We start from the raw sequence: 16,746 nt of genomic DNA, 5'->3' as shown, positions 1-16,746 counted from the left end.
TAGTCAACATGGTTTTGTGAAGGTTAGGTCGTGCCTCACAAACCTTATTAAGTTCTTCGAGAAGGTGACCAAACAGGTGGATGAGGGTAAAGCAGTTGATGTGGTGTATATGGATTTCAGTAAAGCGTTTGATAAGGTTCCCCACGGTAGGCTATTGCAGAAAATACAGAGGCATGGGATTCAGGGTGATTTAGCAGTTTGGATCAGAAATTGGCTAGCTGATAGAAGACAAAGGATGGTGGTTGATGGGAAATATTCTGACTGGTGTCCAGTTACTAGTGGTGTACCACAAGGATCTGATTCGGGGCCGCTGCTGTTTGTCATTTTTATAAATGACCTGGAGGAGTGCGTAGAAGGATGGGTGAGTAAATTTGAAGATGACACTAAAGTCGGTGGAGTTGTGGACAGTGCAGAAGGATGTTACAAGTTACAGAGGGACATAGATAAGCTGCAGAGCTTGGTTGACAGGTGGCAAATGGAGTTTAATGCAGAAAAGTGTGAGGTGATTCATTTTGGAAGGAATAACAGCAATACAGAGTACTGGGCTAATAGTAAGATTCTTGGTAGTGTGGACGAGCAGAGAGATCTTGATGTCCATGTCCATAGATCCCTGAAAGTTTCCACCCAGGTTGAGAGGGTTGTTAAGAAGGCCTACAGTGTGTTAGCTTTTATTGGTAGAGGAATTGAGTTTCGGAGCTATGAGGTCCTGTTGCAGTTGTACAAAACTCTGGTGCGGCTGCATTTGGAGTATTGCATGCAGTTCTGGTCGCCGCATTATAGGAAGGATGTGGAAGCATTGGAAAGGGTACAGAGGAGATTTACAAGGATGTTGCCTGGTATGGAGGGAAGATCATATGAGGAAAGGCTGAGGGACTTGAGTCTGTTTCGTTAGAGAGAAGAAGGTTAAGAGACTTAATTGAGGCATACAAGATGATCAGAGGATTAGATAGGGTGGACATTGAGAGCCTTTTTCCTCGGCTGGTGATGTCCAGCACGAGGGGACATAGCTTTAAATTGAGGGGAGATAGATACAGGACAGATGTCAGAGATAGGTTCTTTACTCAGAGAGTAGTAAGGGCGTGGAATGCTCTGCCTGCAACAGTAGTGGACTCGCCAACACTAAACGCATTCAAATAGTCATTGGACAGGCATATGAAATGAAATGAAAATCGCTTATTGTCACGAATAGGCTTCAAATGAAGTTACTGTGAAAAGCCCCTAGTCGCCACATTCCGGCGCCTGTTCGGGGAGGCTGTTACGGGAATCGAACCGTGCTGCTGGCCTGCTTGGTCTGCTTTCAAAGCCAGCAATTTAGCATTGTGCTAAACAGCCCCATATGGACGATAAGAGAATAGTGTAGATGGGCTTTAAAGGGGTTTCACAGGTCGGCGCAACATCGAGGGCCGAAGGGCCTGTACTGCGCTGTAATGTTCTATGTTCTAGGCAGGAAATTGCGGGTGGTGAAGAAGGCATTCAGCATGCTTGGTTTCATTGGTCAGAACATTGAATACAGGAGTTGGGACTGCTCGTTGAAGTTGTACAACACATTAGTAAGGCGACTCTTGGAATACTATATACAGTTCTGGTCACCCTATTATCGAAAGGATATTATTAAACTAGAAAGGGACGCTACCAGGACTTGATGGCTTGAGTTATAAGGAGAGGCTGGATATAATGGGACTTTTTTCCCTGGAGTATAGGAGGCTTAGGGGTTATCTTATAGAGGTCTATAAGATAATGAAGGGCATAGTTAAGGTATCTGGTCAACATCTTTTCCCAAAGGTAGGGGAGTCTAAAATTAGAGGGCATAGGTTTATGGTAAGAGGGGAGAGATACAAAGGGGTCCAGAGGGGCAATTTTTTCACAAGGGTGGTAAGTGTCTGGAACGAGGTGCCAGAGGCAGTAGTAGAGGCGGATACAACTTTGTTTTTTAAAAAAGCATTTAGACAGTTATATGGATTCTATGGGTACAGAGGGATATGGGCCATATCTTGGTGGTAAAAACTGGGTGGCATGAAAAGTTGGGCCAAAGGGCCTATTTCGATGCTGTAAACCTCTGTGACTATGGAAAGCGCAAAGAGCTCCATTTAGCCACTGTGGAAGCTATTGTCTAGCTTTGGTAATTACTGCACATGCGACTAATAATACACAACTCGGAAGTGTGTCAAATTAGTTACTTTGGAATAAGTGGCCATGTTTCACTTGGGAACCCACAAACCATAATAAGAAAATTACCCAAGTAATCTGTTTTGATAGGATTAGCAGAGATAGCAACATTGATTAGGACAAAAGTCCCTGCACCCCATCCTGCAGTTCTAATTTTTTTAGAGGAGACCTCACATCGCCTCTAACGGGTGCTGTGACAAAAATTGAAACCATTTAATCTATATTGTGTTATTTGCTCTTTGCCTTTATCCAAACTTATTCTTGGAAAATATTTTCATGAGCCGTCATTCCAGGACAAATGTAATGCGCATAAAAGGTTTCTGACGGAAAGGCCAACTTATTAATTTGAAGCATTAGTGTCCTGTTGATTTTGGTTGAACATATCAGTTCACTTTTTGAGTTTGCAACACATACATAGATACTTGGAAGATAGGAGCAGGAGGAGGTCTTTTGGTCCTTTGAGCCTGATCCGCCATTCATCACGATCATGGCTGATCATTCAACTCAATAGCCTAATCCTGCTTTCTTCCCATAACCTTTGATCCCAATCTCCCCAAGTGCTATATCTAGCCGTCTGTAAGTTTGGTCCTAGCCAGAATGCTGGAAGTATATAATTTAAAGTAGCCTGCCTGAAATCAGCAGTGAGTAATTAGCTAGAGAGACTTGTCAGCAGTAAGCTGCCACAAACATATTAAGTGAGAATGATTTTATAACTTAGAAGAGGGAATAAGAACTAAGAGCAGGAGTAGGCCATCTGGCCCCTCGAGCCTGCTCCGCCATTCAATGAGATCATGGCTGATCTTTTGTGGACTCAGCTCCACTTTCCGGCCCGAACACCATAACCCTTAATCCCTTTATTCTTCAAAAAACTATCTATCGTTATCTTAAAAACATGTAATGAAGGAGCCTCAACTGCTTCACTGGGCAAGGATTCCATAGATTCACAACCCTTTGGGTGAAGAAGTACCTCCTAAGCTCAGTCCTAAATCTACTTCCCCTTATTTTGAGGCTATGCCCCCTAATTCGGCTTTCACCTGCCAGTGAAAACCACCTCCCCATATCCTTCTAAATTCCAACGAGTACAGTCCCAGTCTACTCAAGCTCTCCTCTTAATCCAACCCCCTCAACACTGGGATTAACCTAGTGAATCTCCTCTGCACACCCTCCAGCACCAGTAAGTCCTTTCTCAGGTAAGGAGACCAAAACTGAACACAATACTCCAGGTGTGGCCTCACTAACACCTTATGCAGTTGCAGCATAACCTCCCTAGTCTTCAACTCCATCCCTCTAGCAATGAAGGACAAAACTCCATTCGCCTTCTTAATCACCTGTTGCACCTCTAAACTAACGTTTTGCAACTGATGCACTAGGACACCCAGCAGCATGTTTTAATATTTTATCATTTAAATAATAATCCCTTTTGCTGTTGTTCCTACCAAAATGGATAACTTCACATTTGTCAACATTGTATTCCATCTGCCAGACCCTAACCCATTCACTTACTATCCAAATCCCTGTGCAGACTTCCAGAGGGGCTGGTTTAGCACACTGGGCTAAATCACTGGCTTTTAAAGCAGACCCAGGCAGGCCAGCAGCACGGTTCAATTCCCGTACCAGCCTCCCCGAAGAGGCGGCGGAATGTGGCGACTAGGGGCTTTTCACAGTAACTTAATTGAAGCCTATTCGTGACAATATGCGCTTTTCATTTCATTTAATTTCAGTATCCACTGCACTTTTTGCTTTACCACTCATCTTAGTGTCGTCTGCAAACTTGGACACATTGCACTTGGTCCACAACTCCAAATCATCTATGTAAATTGTGAACAGTTGTGGGCCCAACACTGATCCCTGAGGGACACCACTAGCTACTGATTGCTAGTGGTATCCTCCCCGTGTGTGCATGGGTTTCCTCCGGGTGCTCCGGTTTCCTCCCACAGTCCAAAGATGTGCAGGTTAGGTGGATTGGCCATGATAAATTGCCCTTCAGTGTCCAAAATTGCCCTTAGTGTTGGGTGGGGTTACTGGGTTATGGGGGTAGGGTGAAGGTGTTGACCTTGGGTAGGGTGCTCTTTCCAAGAGCCGGAGCAGACTCGATGGGTCAAATGGCTTCCTTCTGCAATTTCTGTAAATTCTATGAACTAGAGAAACACCCATTAATTCCCACTCTTTGCTTTCTATTAATTAACCAATCCTCTATCCATGCTACTACTTCACCCGTAACGCCATGCATCTTTATCTTATGCAGCAACCTTTTGTGTGGCACCTTGTCAAAAGCTTTCAGGAAATCCACATAGACCACATCCATTGGCTCCCCGTTGTCTACCGTACTGGTAATGTCCTCAAAAAATTCCACTAAATTAGTTAGGCACAACCCGCCCTTTATGAACCCATGCTGCTTCTGTCCAATGGGATAATTTCCATCCAGATGCCTCGCTATTTCTTCCTTGATGATAGATTCCAGCATCTTCCCTACTACCGAAGCTAACTGGCCTATAATTACCCTTTAGAATAATTAAGCTTGTACGTCCAATAAATCTATGAGGTGTTACTGAAACTGTCCACTTAACTGTTTACAGTTTAATCCATTGGTGATTTTATGGTCTCAGCAATGTTCCAGTTTAGTCTTCTATCAATGATAGCTAGAAAGGATCATTTAATATAGTCATTAAGTTGCAAGAAGGTGTTTTTTGTTTGATTCTAAGGCTTCCCTCAAATTATCTTGGGACTTGTTGAGGAAAACGTTCATCCAGTTCTTGGGGTGCCAAGGATTTTCCTACAGTAGTTGTCTGAGATGCCAAACCCAAAGAAACTATATCTGAAGTGAAAATAGCAAAGTTTTAATAATGCTTGCAAAGGGTATTCAACTTTTTAAAAAACGTTTTAAAGCAAATAGAGCAGCAGCAGATGTGTTAAAAGTGAAGTTCGAATTAGTTTCTCTGGCTGCAACAGAAAAAGGAAAACAAAACAAATGTATGTCAATCGGAAGTGCTAAAATTCAGAGAGGGCAAGAAACAGTTAGACAGTTGCATGGGCAGGGTGGGTACAGAGAGATATAGGCTAAATGTGGGTAGGTGGGACGAGCTTAGTGATAGAAACTGGGTGACATGGACAAGCTGGGCCAAAGGGCCTCTTTCCATGCTGTAAACATCTATGACTCTAACATGATAAATTCAAGACTTATGAGAAGGAATGTCAGATCTAATTTCATAATTACAAACAAAATAAAACAGCAAAGTACCTGCATTTAGAAACTCCAATATCATTAATTTTCATGGCACTTTTTTTTTCAAAACCCTGTGGAAGGAGAGGATGGTGGGAGGGGTGAAAATTTCCTGAGAGTGATTCACCACATTATTACAAAATCAGTAGGTCGATTAATCCTAAATAACAATAGCTGCCAAAAAAAGTTAAACCCAGTAAAGTCCACAGCAATATTTGGGCCCTTCCATTTTACATTCTCTTCCTGGACTGACCTTGTCAATCTGTTAATAAACGGGGTTCAATGCTTGAATTTATCTTCAGTAAAAACTCTTGAACTATGCTCTTCTGCAAAAGAATGGAGTTGTGTGACCTCACTGTGGAGAGACAGCTTTTCCAATACCCATTCAATCTGATTGCCAGTAGTCCTGAGGATTATGTATACTAATTTTTTTAATTGTGATGACGCAAATTTCCTAATTACAACACACTCACCTAGGCAGCACTGAATCTTGAAGCGTTTCATTTAGCATTCACAAAAACATAAATTTGTTTAAACCAATTCTTTTGATATCTGAACAACCCAATGGTGAAGATGGAAGCCAAGACTTTTTTCCTCCAAGTTAAGATTATTTTGTTAATCTGTCCAAATGTAATGAAGGCATTCCGATGCTAATGGTTTCCCTGGATTTGTAAGTTTATGGTGGTATTTGTAATTTTAATGTACGGTTGGTTGTTCATGTACATCCAAAAAAGTTACATTATCATTTTCAAATGGTTAGTTGGTTTTCAACAGGTATGGTGGATATTGCTCGTCAGACTGTCGAATTCCTGTATGAAGAGAATGGTGGCATCCCCAGAGATCTCTACCTCCCAACCATTGAGGACATTAAAGATGAAGCCAATAAATTCACAACTGATAAAGTTCGCAAAGGTAATTATTTTTCCTGTAGCACAAAGTTGAATGGATTTATCGTATAATTTGTAGCTCTGCATTTCTCCTGATCAGAGCAAAAGTAGATTAGATTTCATAGAATTTACAGTGCAGAAGGAGGCCATTTGGCCCATCGAGTCTGCACCTGCTCTTGGAAAGAGCACCCTACCCAAGGTCAACATACCCATCCTATCCCCATAACCCAGTAACCCCACCCAACACTAAGGGCAATTTTGGACACTAAGGGCAATTTATCATAGCCAATCCACCTAACCTGCACATCTTTGGACTGTGGGAGGAAACCAGAGCAATCGGAGGAAACCCACGCACACACGGGGAGGATGTGCAGACTCCGCACAGACAGTGACCCAAGCCGGAATCGAACCTGGGACCCTGGAGCTGTGAAGCCATTGTGCTATCCACAATGCTACCGTGCTGCCAACACTTAAGATGATTTGCTTTTCGAGTAAGTTCTGTGGCCATTACAGTCTGCTTATTTTACCTACTACAGGGTTCTCCCCATGAAACATTTAAGTCCTATTTTATGAAACAGAACTTCTTTCAAATTGCAATGATGTGGAGATGCTGGCATTGGACTGGGGTGAGCACAGTAAGAAGTCTTACAACACTAGGTTAAAGTCCAACTGGTTTGTTTCGAATCACTAGGTTTTGGAGCACAGCTCCTTCCTCAGGTGAATGATTCACCTGAGGAAGAAGCTGTGCTCCGAAAGCTAGTGATTCAAAACAAATCTGTTGGACTTTAACCTGGTGTTGTAAGACTTCTTACTGTTCAAATTGCAAGTACACGGTTCGAGAAAATCTCACAGCAATGTAGTCGGAGGCAACAAAGTCCTTCTTAATATATTTAAAAGGTAGTCTGAATCAGGGCTTAAGGTACCTATCAGCAGCTATTTGGCCCATTAAGCAACTTTGAGCATCAGTAGTCTAGATCAGCTGTACTTTTGCCATCGTTAGCCTGTACAGAACCTGAGCTGACATTAATTAACGTGGTTTGGAGGAGCCCTGTGATGATCCAGGGGATATTGCATTTAATGTGAACCTGACCTCTTTTGGTGGGTGAATAAATTTGTTCTTGTACCAGTATTAAATAATTTTATTCTATGTGGCTACAGGCCTAACTGTGGTGATCCGATATCCAGACAGTAATAATCTCAACAGCAGCACAGGTGGCACTGCTTTACCGAAGTTTGCTATCCGAGGAATGATGAAAACTTTTGGCTTGAATGGAGTTGTTCTTGATGTCGATACGGTAGGTTTAAAAAAAAAAGTTGCGGCTGAGAAGATCAATCACTTGCATTTATTGTCCATAAGTGAATACATTTCATAGGTTATTCAATACATTGGCATGCAGAAACAGGATGTTGCATCTTTGGGGCAGGACAGACTGGGAGGCCTGCCCAGCAACTAATGTCTATGGCACTAAAATTGACAAAAGGCTTGGTTCAGTGCCTTCCTAGATGTGGAAGATATGTGATGTTGAAGAAAAGGAGAAAGTGAGAGTACCGGAAGCCTTGTTCCACAGAAGGTCAGGAAATGCAACATGCCTGCAATCATTCATTGCCCCTTCGACACCCCAAGTGATATAAATCTTCAACCCCTGAAGTAAATTAAATTGAATCAAAATAGCTATGTGCTGTTGAAATTAGCCATTGCTTACGCTGGTATGTGCACCAGTGATATGTAGTGGTAGGAGTTAAGTCAAATCAATTCTTCAGAGTCGAATCTGGAGTCTACCTTTCCCGCTTTAGAAAAGCTATTGGTTTTATGCAGCTCCAATATTGAACAACAGAGAGGAATCTAAATAGGTTTGGCTGTGTCTGTGTACCGATATAAATATCAAACCTGTTCTTTCAAGTAGCCTGGCAATTTGTATACGTTGTTTAGACCAACTTATCAATTGCTTCAGATTCTTAAAGTGGTCAGCTTATAGCACTGAAGAGAGCAGGAAACTAAATCACATCCGCTTCCCATGTCTTGCCTTTTTTTCCTGCAACAGTATGCATGACAAATATCCTGGATTCTGATTGTTTAATGTTCATTCATTTTCCTATTTGCACTCTTGTTATTTAATAAGAAATTATCACTGCCTTAATGGTTGACATAAAGCACACTGTCCATCCATTTTGTCCCAATTTAGGTAAATGAATTGGTTCAGGTGGAGACGTACTTGCGAAGTGAAGGTGTGCTGGTTCGTTATTGGTACCCAATTGACATGCTGGAGCGTCCTCCCACAGGATACAGACGCACAGCTGCTTATGGGCTAGTCACTCTGGACAATACAAACATCCAGATTCACAGGCAAGTTCTTTCAGAGTTAAGGGTCAATGTTTGAAACACAAAGTGGAGTTTGAAGAACTGAAGCCAATGTCGCACCATTTGAGGTCAGAGGTTATTCCATACACTGAGGACCTGCAATCCATTGAATACCCCTCTCAACTCCAGTTAAGATGTGTTACTAACTTCATTAAAGAGGAAGTTACTTAGTTAAATTCCAGGAATGCGGTGTACTTACCCAACATAATTTGAGTTTTTTTGTATGGTTCCACCATGAATGTCAGTCATCTTGAAATATGTCAAATAGTCAGCAAGACTGAAAGAAGTTTGCAGTTGCCCGTGAACAGACAATAAATTCTTTATACTATTTCTGTTGTTACCATTGGCTTCAGTTTACTATGTAGCTATTTCATTCATAGGACTGTAAAACTATTGCACGATTTTTAGGCGAGATCTTCAAGTTTTTTAAATTGTAAATTCAGTATTTCTAAATAAACAATTGACAGTAAAAGTCTGCTTTTCAGTTGCTGTAATAAGCACGTAGTGAGCTGTTTGCCCACACAAACAGTTCTTTTAAATGTCCTGCTTCTGTTCAGTTTTAGACCAGGAAATAGCCTTTGTTATTGCCTGACTCTCACTTTTTCCTACAGTCAATAGCTTTTAAAACTGAAACTTTCCACTTTAACTTTTTTTAATCCGTATGTTGACTTTAGTACTTCACCTTAATTTGTAAGTTTAAAAAGCGAAATGTGCTGCAGATGAATCAGCCCAGATATCTGTTGCTTTAAAGTGGAGGAAGTCAGTGTTGATGTTGTAACATAATGTGTTTTGTGTTTTAGCAATGTTCTACTCCTTCCCTTTGTATCTGAATGTGTTGCAAGAGCATCGTCTAAGTCCTCCCTTAAGTGTCCATTATGCATGTTCCTGAACTTGGGTATGGTTTGGGCTTTTCCATTCCAATGTACCATGGCCAAGTCTGTCCTTACCCACTGTTAACACATGCAGCCTCCTAGAGTAGCAGCCAAGAGAGCAGACACAAACGTTTTTAAAATGTATTTCTCCTTTTCTAACTTTTGGCTGCTCAACAAAAGAGGAAATGCTGGAAAATCTCCGTAGAGCTAGCAGCATCTGTAGGGAGTGAAAAGAGCTAAAGTTTTGAGTCCAATGACTCTTTGTCAAAGCTTGTGGCTGCTCAAGCCAATTGATGTGCCCTGGCTGCTCAATCAACACAATAGAGATTGAAAGTTGAACCTGGCACCTTTCTGGTTGATATGGATCAATTTGTTCACTGCCAGAACTACTGGATGTTTGGTCAAATGAGCTTTAATACACCTGTGGGAGAAAAATGTTCACGGGTCACGAGAGTAAGTGCACAGCATTCCCTGCCTTTGCCCTGTAGAGGAGTTCATGTTGGTAGCAAAATGACCATTACCTCAGCAGTGCTTCAAGTCCGATTGCTTTCAGTGTCAAAAGTTGAGTAACTCTTCCTTCCTCATTTCCGTTACTGATGTTATTAATATTCACTGTTCAATACTGAAAAAAATGTATCATAACAAAAATCAAGTGCTCAGTTGAAAACATTTTAAAGTGCTTTTAGTAATAACCAGAGTCTTGTGTACATTCTGATACTTGAAATATGATCATTATAAACTGACATTGCCAAAGATGAATGAAATATTTAGAATTTTCATGTGTGCTTTACAAGATTTTTAAAAGAACAGTTACATCTGAAATGGCTACTTGCATATCTTTCACTGTCCTATTCTCAAATGATTGATTGTCCAAAATAAACTTTTTACAAAGTTTTCTGTTGATGAGAATCACACCTTCAGTGTTGAGGCTGTTTTTGACTTGCCTTGCTGTCTCTCTTTGCCTTGTCCGCCACTTGCACCCCAGCAAGCAGATACAGGTGCTTATTCTTGTTCGTTTACTAAGAAAAATGGGAGATAAGTTAAGCGATACTGACGCCATGTGCCCAAATATAATATTGGCATTCATCAGTCTGGTGCGAGTGTGACTTAGATTGGAAAGATGACTCTGTGGAAATAAAAAACATTTCTCCCTAATCTCCAAGCTACTTCCCCAACCCTCCACCAAATTATACAGTGGACAATTGTTTGGAGAGGGGGTCAATTTGTAGAATAATTAATTGACTTCTACGGCCTTATTGTCAATCGTTCCTTTATTTTCCAATTTTCTTCGATATATTTTCATCTTTTCACTACTGCTTACAGAGAGTTACTGCGTTGTGAGGCTTCTTTGGCCAGATTGTATTGCCGTATGGCATTGCTGAACATCTTCGCTCCCAAGTCACCACACACGTTCACCCGGCTGTTCCATATCCCTGCGGTCCGAGACATCACATTAGAACACCTGCAACTGTTGTCCAACCAACTGTTGGCCCCACCACTATCAGGTTGGTAATGATAAACTGATCCAAAGCTAAAAAATAAACTGCTTGTATATTGTCAAACAATCATGAAGTAACTGCAGTTTGTTCAGGAGCCATGTTCGCCCTATTGCAGCAAATTAGGACAGGAACAAACTTCTATTTAACTCCTCATCGTTTAAAAAAAATAAATTATGGATATTAGATAGCTGATGGATAGACTCTGCCTAATAACACATCAAGATGGAAGAGAGAGAACCGTACACACAGATGAGAATCTGTAGACAAGTTAGCTACTGCCACTATTTATCTCCTGGCAATTGTTTATTAAGCAATGCAAGAAAGCCCAAATTTACTTGGTTCTCCCAGCTGTGGATTGATTTTTGGGGAGCCCAAAAGCTGGGGAATAGGGAAAATAGATTTTTTTTTTTTAAAGGAAACATCTCAATTTAAAGCATAGCAGATAAAAATCCCTTATTTTATACTTCTCTAGATCTTTGTAGGAGGAGTGTTTCCTGTGTAACAGTTGCATCTGTAGTTTTGCTTTTCACCCTTTCAGTTCAGAATATGTTGATATTTCCTGTTTGATAGTATGATCATTATAATGAAGCCAACAGCCATTATTTCTGTCAATGCAGTTGTATAGACTGAACCTCAAATATGTGGAGAGATCAGACAAGCAGATTGTTTTGTCCATTTTTGCCACACGCACCAGGCCGTAGTAGCTCGTACAATCTACCTGTGGGCCTAATGTTTGTTCGGTATGCCAATCACTAGAGATATCTGGGGGTGGCCTGGTGATGGACTTCAGCTTTTTACAATCTTCCAACCTCATGTTTGAGATGGCGAGGAAGAAATGTGTTGGATGGCGCGTTGTACAGGAGTAAATTTTTCTGACAAGTAAAACCTCTTTAGTCCGCTTAAATAATATTGGCATCAACAAAGATGGGAACCATGAATAATTGAGCCCCTGATTCATGTTTCTCCCTTGCCTGTAAGAGTTTGTGTTGATTAAGCTATGCAGGGGTGGGTGTGTAAATGAGTGGCTACAACATCATGTGCTTAAAACAAAACCCAGTATGTGAAAAAGAGAAGTTGGTGAAATAATTTGAGAAATTTACTCTGTATCTTTCCCTGCAGATGGAACAATCCGCTCCAATTCAATTCTTTTGGCTCAGTCCCTCCAACACTGTAACCAGGGTCAAAATTGTTCTCCCACTGACCTCTTCTACCAGGGCAACTCCAATTCCATCAGGGAATGGCTTACAGTTGCTATAACACGAGCCTTACACCAGGGTGAAGACAGTTTGTTGGATTTAACAAAACAGATCTGCTCTTTTCTACAGGTAGAATTCCTTCCATTTCTATTTGACAAACCCGAATTTTGCGTTTTTTTTAATGAAACCAGATTTATACCATTATCCAAACCCTTGTTTCTGTTATTGGCTGCTTACCTTAAAGATAACACCGTCTGGTTAAAGCGATACATCTCTAGAATTTACCATGCAGTGCTGATTGAGCTTTAGAAGTGTAGAGATTGGAGGAGAAATTCAAGTGAAGGAAGTTTTGAGACATTGGAAAAGAATGAGGAGCATATGAACTGATACATGAATCATTGGGTTGAGATTCTCTGGTCCCCAAGCCACATGTTTCTTGGCGGTGAGCCCCATCCTTAATCTCCTTTGAGATGGTAGTGATGTGCTGCTTCCTTCATAGAATGTACAGTGCAGAAGGAGGCCATTCGGCCCATCGAGTCTGCACCGGCTCTTGGAAAGAGCACCCTACCCAAGGTCAACACCTCTACCCTATCCCCATAACCCCACCCAACACTAAGGGCAATTTTGGACACTAAGGGCAATTTATCATGGCCAATCCACCTAACCTGCACATCTTTGGACTGTGGGAGGAAACCGGAGCACCCGGAGAAAACCCATGCAGACACGGGGAGAATGTGCAGACTCCGCACAGACAGTGACCCAAGCTGGAATCGAACCTGGGACCCTGGAGCTGTGAAGCAATTATGCTATCCACAATGCTACAGTGTTGCCCATGTGTTCTTGAACCATGCTGTCCATGTGTGAGGTGCTGTTTAGGGAGGGTCTTCCAGGATTTTGACCCAGCAACAGTGAAGGAACAGCAATATAATTCTGAGTCAGGATGGTGGGTGTCTTGGAGAAGAACCTGCAAATACTTGTTTTCCCATGCATCAGCTGCCCTTGTTCTTCTAGGTTCTGGAGGTTGTGGGTTTTTTAAAATATTTTATTCAAAGCATTTTCATGTCAGCAGAACAACCAAACAACATTATAAAGAACCAACACCCGCATCCCCGCTCCCCTTAAACCACCCCCTTCTCCCATCCCGCCTTCCCTCCCCCAACCCTGCTGACCTCTCAAACCTCCTTAAAGAAATCAATAAACAGCTTCCACCTCCAAGTGAACCCATCCGCCGATCCATTCAAGACAAACCTGACATTCTCCAGCTCAGGAATTCTGCCAGGTCACTCACCCACACCCCTGCTTTCGGCGGCTCCAGAGTCCCGCCACCCTAGCAATAACCGTGTCCGAGCTATCGGGGAGGCAACTGCCAAAATATTGGCATCTCTTTCCCCCTCTGGACTCCCGACACCCCAGATATCACCACCTTTGGACTTGTGCACACCTTCACCCCAGCACCTCGGACATTACGTCCGCGAGCCCCTTCAGCCTTGGATACGCCCAGAGCATATGGACATGATTCGCGGACCTCCCCGCACACCACCCACACCTATCCTCCACCCCTCAAAAGAACCTATTTCTTGCTACGTCATATACGCACTATGTATTACCTTAAACTGAATGAGGCTTGGCCTCGCACACGGCGAGGATGCATTCACTCTCTGCAGGGCCTTTGCGCACGTTTCGGCCAAGAGGAGATACACCAGAATGGTCCCTGGAATGAAGAACTTGTCGTATGAGGAACGGTTGAGGACTCTGGGTCTGTACTCGTTGGAGTTTAGAAGGATGAGGGGGGATCTTATTGAAACTTACAGGATACTGCGAGGCCTGGATTGAATGGACGTGGAGAGGATGTTTCTACTTGTAGGAAAAACTAGAACCAGAGGACACAATCTCAGACTAAAGAGACTGTCCTTTAAAACAGAGATGAGGAGGAATTTCTTCAGCCAGAGGGTGGTGAATCTGTGGAGCTCTTTGCCACAGAAGGCTGTGGAGGCCAAATCACTTGAGTGTCTTTAAAACAGAGATAGATAGGTTCTTGATTAAGGGGATCAGGGGTTATGGGGAGAAGGCAGGAGAATGGGGATGAGAAAATATCAGCCATGATTGAATGGCGGAGCAGACTCGATGGGCCGAGTGACCTAATTCTGCTCCTATGTCTTATGGTCTTATGGCCCCCACCTCCCGTCCTAGCTCCTCCTCCACTTGCATTTTATATCCCCCACCAGGGCCCACTCCCAATCCATCAACTCCCTATAGACCTCGGACACCTTTCCTTCCCCTATCTCATCCCTCAACAGTACCTTGTCCTGAAACCCCAGGGGCGACAGCCCAGGAAAGGTCTGCACCTCTCTCCTTACAAAATCCCGGACCTGCAAATACCTAAAACCGTTCCTCCTGGGGTTGGATGCGAAGCTTTGAGGGGGGTGGCAAGCAGGGACCGTTCAGTCGATTTGACGATCTGTTCATGGGGGCAAATTTGTGAAGTGAGAGGACCTGTAGGAAGAGGACGAGCTGCGACCCTCCAGGCCCACCCTCTGATGTGCACCGTCATCGATCCTTTTCGAACTGCAGCACATGAACCACACTCTTGTCAGCAACCCTCTTTTTCTCCCGTCCCCAAACCGAACCAAACACCAGCTCCATTTTTCCCACCCCTCACCTGCCTCATGACAACCCCACACCACTCCTGTTAGCCCGCTCAGCTAACATGGTAGCCCCTTCCTAAGGCCAACTTCTCTGCTCCCCCAACTCCCCTCATTGCAACACCTTAGTCAACAACGTACTGTCAGCGTTTAACAACGAGATAGGCTGAAATGACACACATTCCATGGGATTCTTGCCCTCCTTCAGGATCAAGGAAATCGAAGCCCGCGTCAGCGTGGCTGGCAACACACCCAGGACACAGAACCATTAAACATATCCAGCAGAAATGGGACCAACTGACCAGCATATTGTTTGTAACATTCAATGGGGAGCCCATCCTGTCCTGGTGCTTTGCCCGTCTACATTAACCCAACACAACTCCTGATCTTCTCCAGTCCAACTGGTGTCTCTAACTTCTCCCTCCTATCTTGCTCCACCTCCAGGGATATCAATCCATTCAAAGGTTGTCTCATTGATGAGCCCCCCACTGGAGGCTCTGACTCGTACAACCCACAGTAGAAGGCCTCAAACACCTCATAGCCTTCTCTAGGGCAGAAATAGCCTGCCACCCGACAGAGTCCCTGACCCGCAACACCTCCCCTGAAGCAGCCTGCTGCCTCAGCTGGTGAGCGAATAGACAACTGGCCTTTCAGAGCCAGGTGCACCAAACCGCAAATTACTCTGTACAGCACAGCCTTGGCTTTATTAAACGCACATGCCTTGTCGCCAGCTCAGCCCCAACATCTGACTATATTCTGATGGCATGGCCCTCCCATCTACAGTCTTGATGGTCCTTCGCCTACCTCGGGATCCGTTCCTTATCCAGGCATCAATGTGACCTGACTTTGATTGCCCGAGGTGGCTCCCCCGATCTGGGCTCCTTCCTCAGCGATCTATGGGCATTATCCAACTCAGGAGGTGTCGAGGGTGGCACGAGATGCAGTGGTTAGCACTGAGGACCCGGGTTCAAATCTCGGCCCTGGGTCACTGTCCGTTTGGAGTTTCCACATTCTCCCCGTGTTTGCATGGGTTTCACCCTCACAACCCCAAGATGTGCAGGCTAAGTGTATTGGCCACACTAAATTGCCCCTTAATTGGAAAAAAATAATTATGTACTCTACCCCACCAACTTTCCAAACATCTTGGACATGTCTGTGAAGGTGGAGACCCCAGGCTCTTCGGCAGCCTGACGATCCTTGCGTTTGCCATCTCGAGGGATCGTCAACCTTAACCTTCGTACCCTCTGCCAACACCGCCCTCTGCCTCCAAAGAGGCAATCTGATCACTGTGGCTAGAAGCCCATCTCAACCTTCTGTATAGTCACCCCATGTACCTCTATCTACCAGTCCACCTTGTCCATGATCACCCAAAGCCCCCTCTATTGCCTTCTCCAGATCCTCGGAGACGGCCTGTCGCTGTTTCCTAAATTTGTCAGTCCGGAAGCTAACCAACATCTCAGTTGTCCACTGAGTGGCCACAGACTCAGGAGAAGCCGTCGCCATGTCCCCCTGTTGGGGATCTAGGAATTTTTGAGTGTTTTTCCTTGTCTATGTTTGACTTGATATGATGAAATCAGTCAGTGTTGTGAACTCACTATCCTACACACCTTGTTGATGCAGGATAGGGAAATGTGCAATTGCTTCCAAAGACTTCATGGTGCCATGTACCCAGCCATACAAGGTGTAGGGAAATCGGTACAGTTCTGACTGTTCTTGTTTTTCTTTCTCCACACCCTTAAAGAAAAATTTATACTCTTACGGTCCTTTCCTCCCACCCTGTGATGGTCACAGCTGAGGTCAGGGAACTGATCTTGTGACCTTCAAGTTCTGGTCAAGCACTTGGAAATCCAGTGTGCTTTGCCAACCAGTTTACAAAGTTTCTTTGTTTAAAATCAGGAACAATTT

At 43.5% G+C, this 16,746-nt stretch overlaps 1 protein-coding gene across 1 annotated transcript in view; it reads left to right on the top strand.

Moving 5' to 3' along the window:
* LOC119951523 (probable E3 ubiquitin-protein ligase HECTD4) overlaps positions 1–16,746 on the top strand; it is a 415,771-nt gene that overhangs the window by 315,817 nt on the left and 83,208 nt on the right. The window contains 5 exon segments of the mRNA XM_038774748.1: positions 6,161–6,298; positions 7,432–7,568; positions 8,457–8,617; positions 10,828–11,009; positions 12,123–12,328. Coding sequence (XP_038630676.1) covers positions 6,161–6,298; positions 7,432–7,568; positions 8,457–8,617; positions 10,828–11,009; positions 12,123–12,328 — 824 coding nt within the window.

Source organism: Scyliorhinus canicula, chromosome 1, assembly GCF_902713615.1.
Source record: "Scyliorhinus canicula chromosome 1, sScyCan1.1, whole genome shotgun sequence".
Lineage (NCBI taxonomy): Eukaryota > Metazoa > Chordata > Chondrichthyes > Carcharhiniformes > Scyliorhinidae > Scyliorhinus > Scyliorhinus canicula.
The sequence above is the reverse complement of the archived record's forward strand: the minus strand, read 5'-3'. Positions and strand labels throughout refer to the sequence as shown.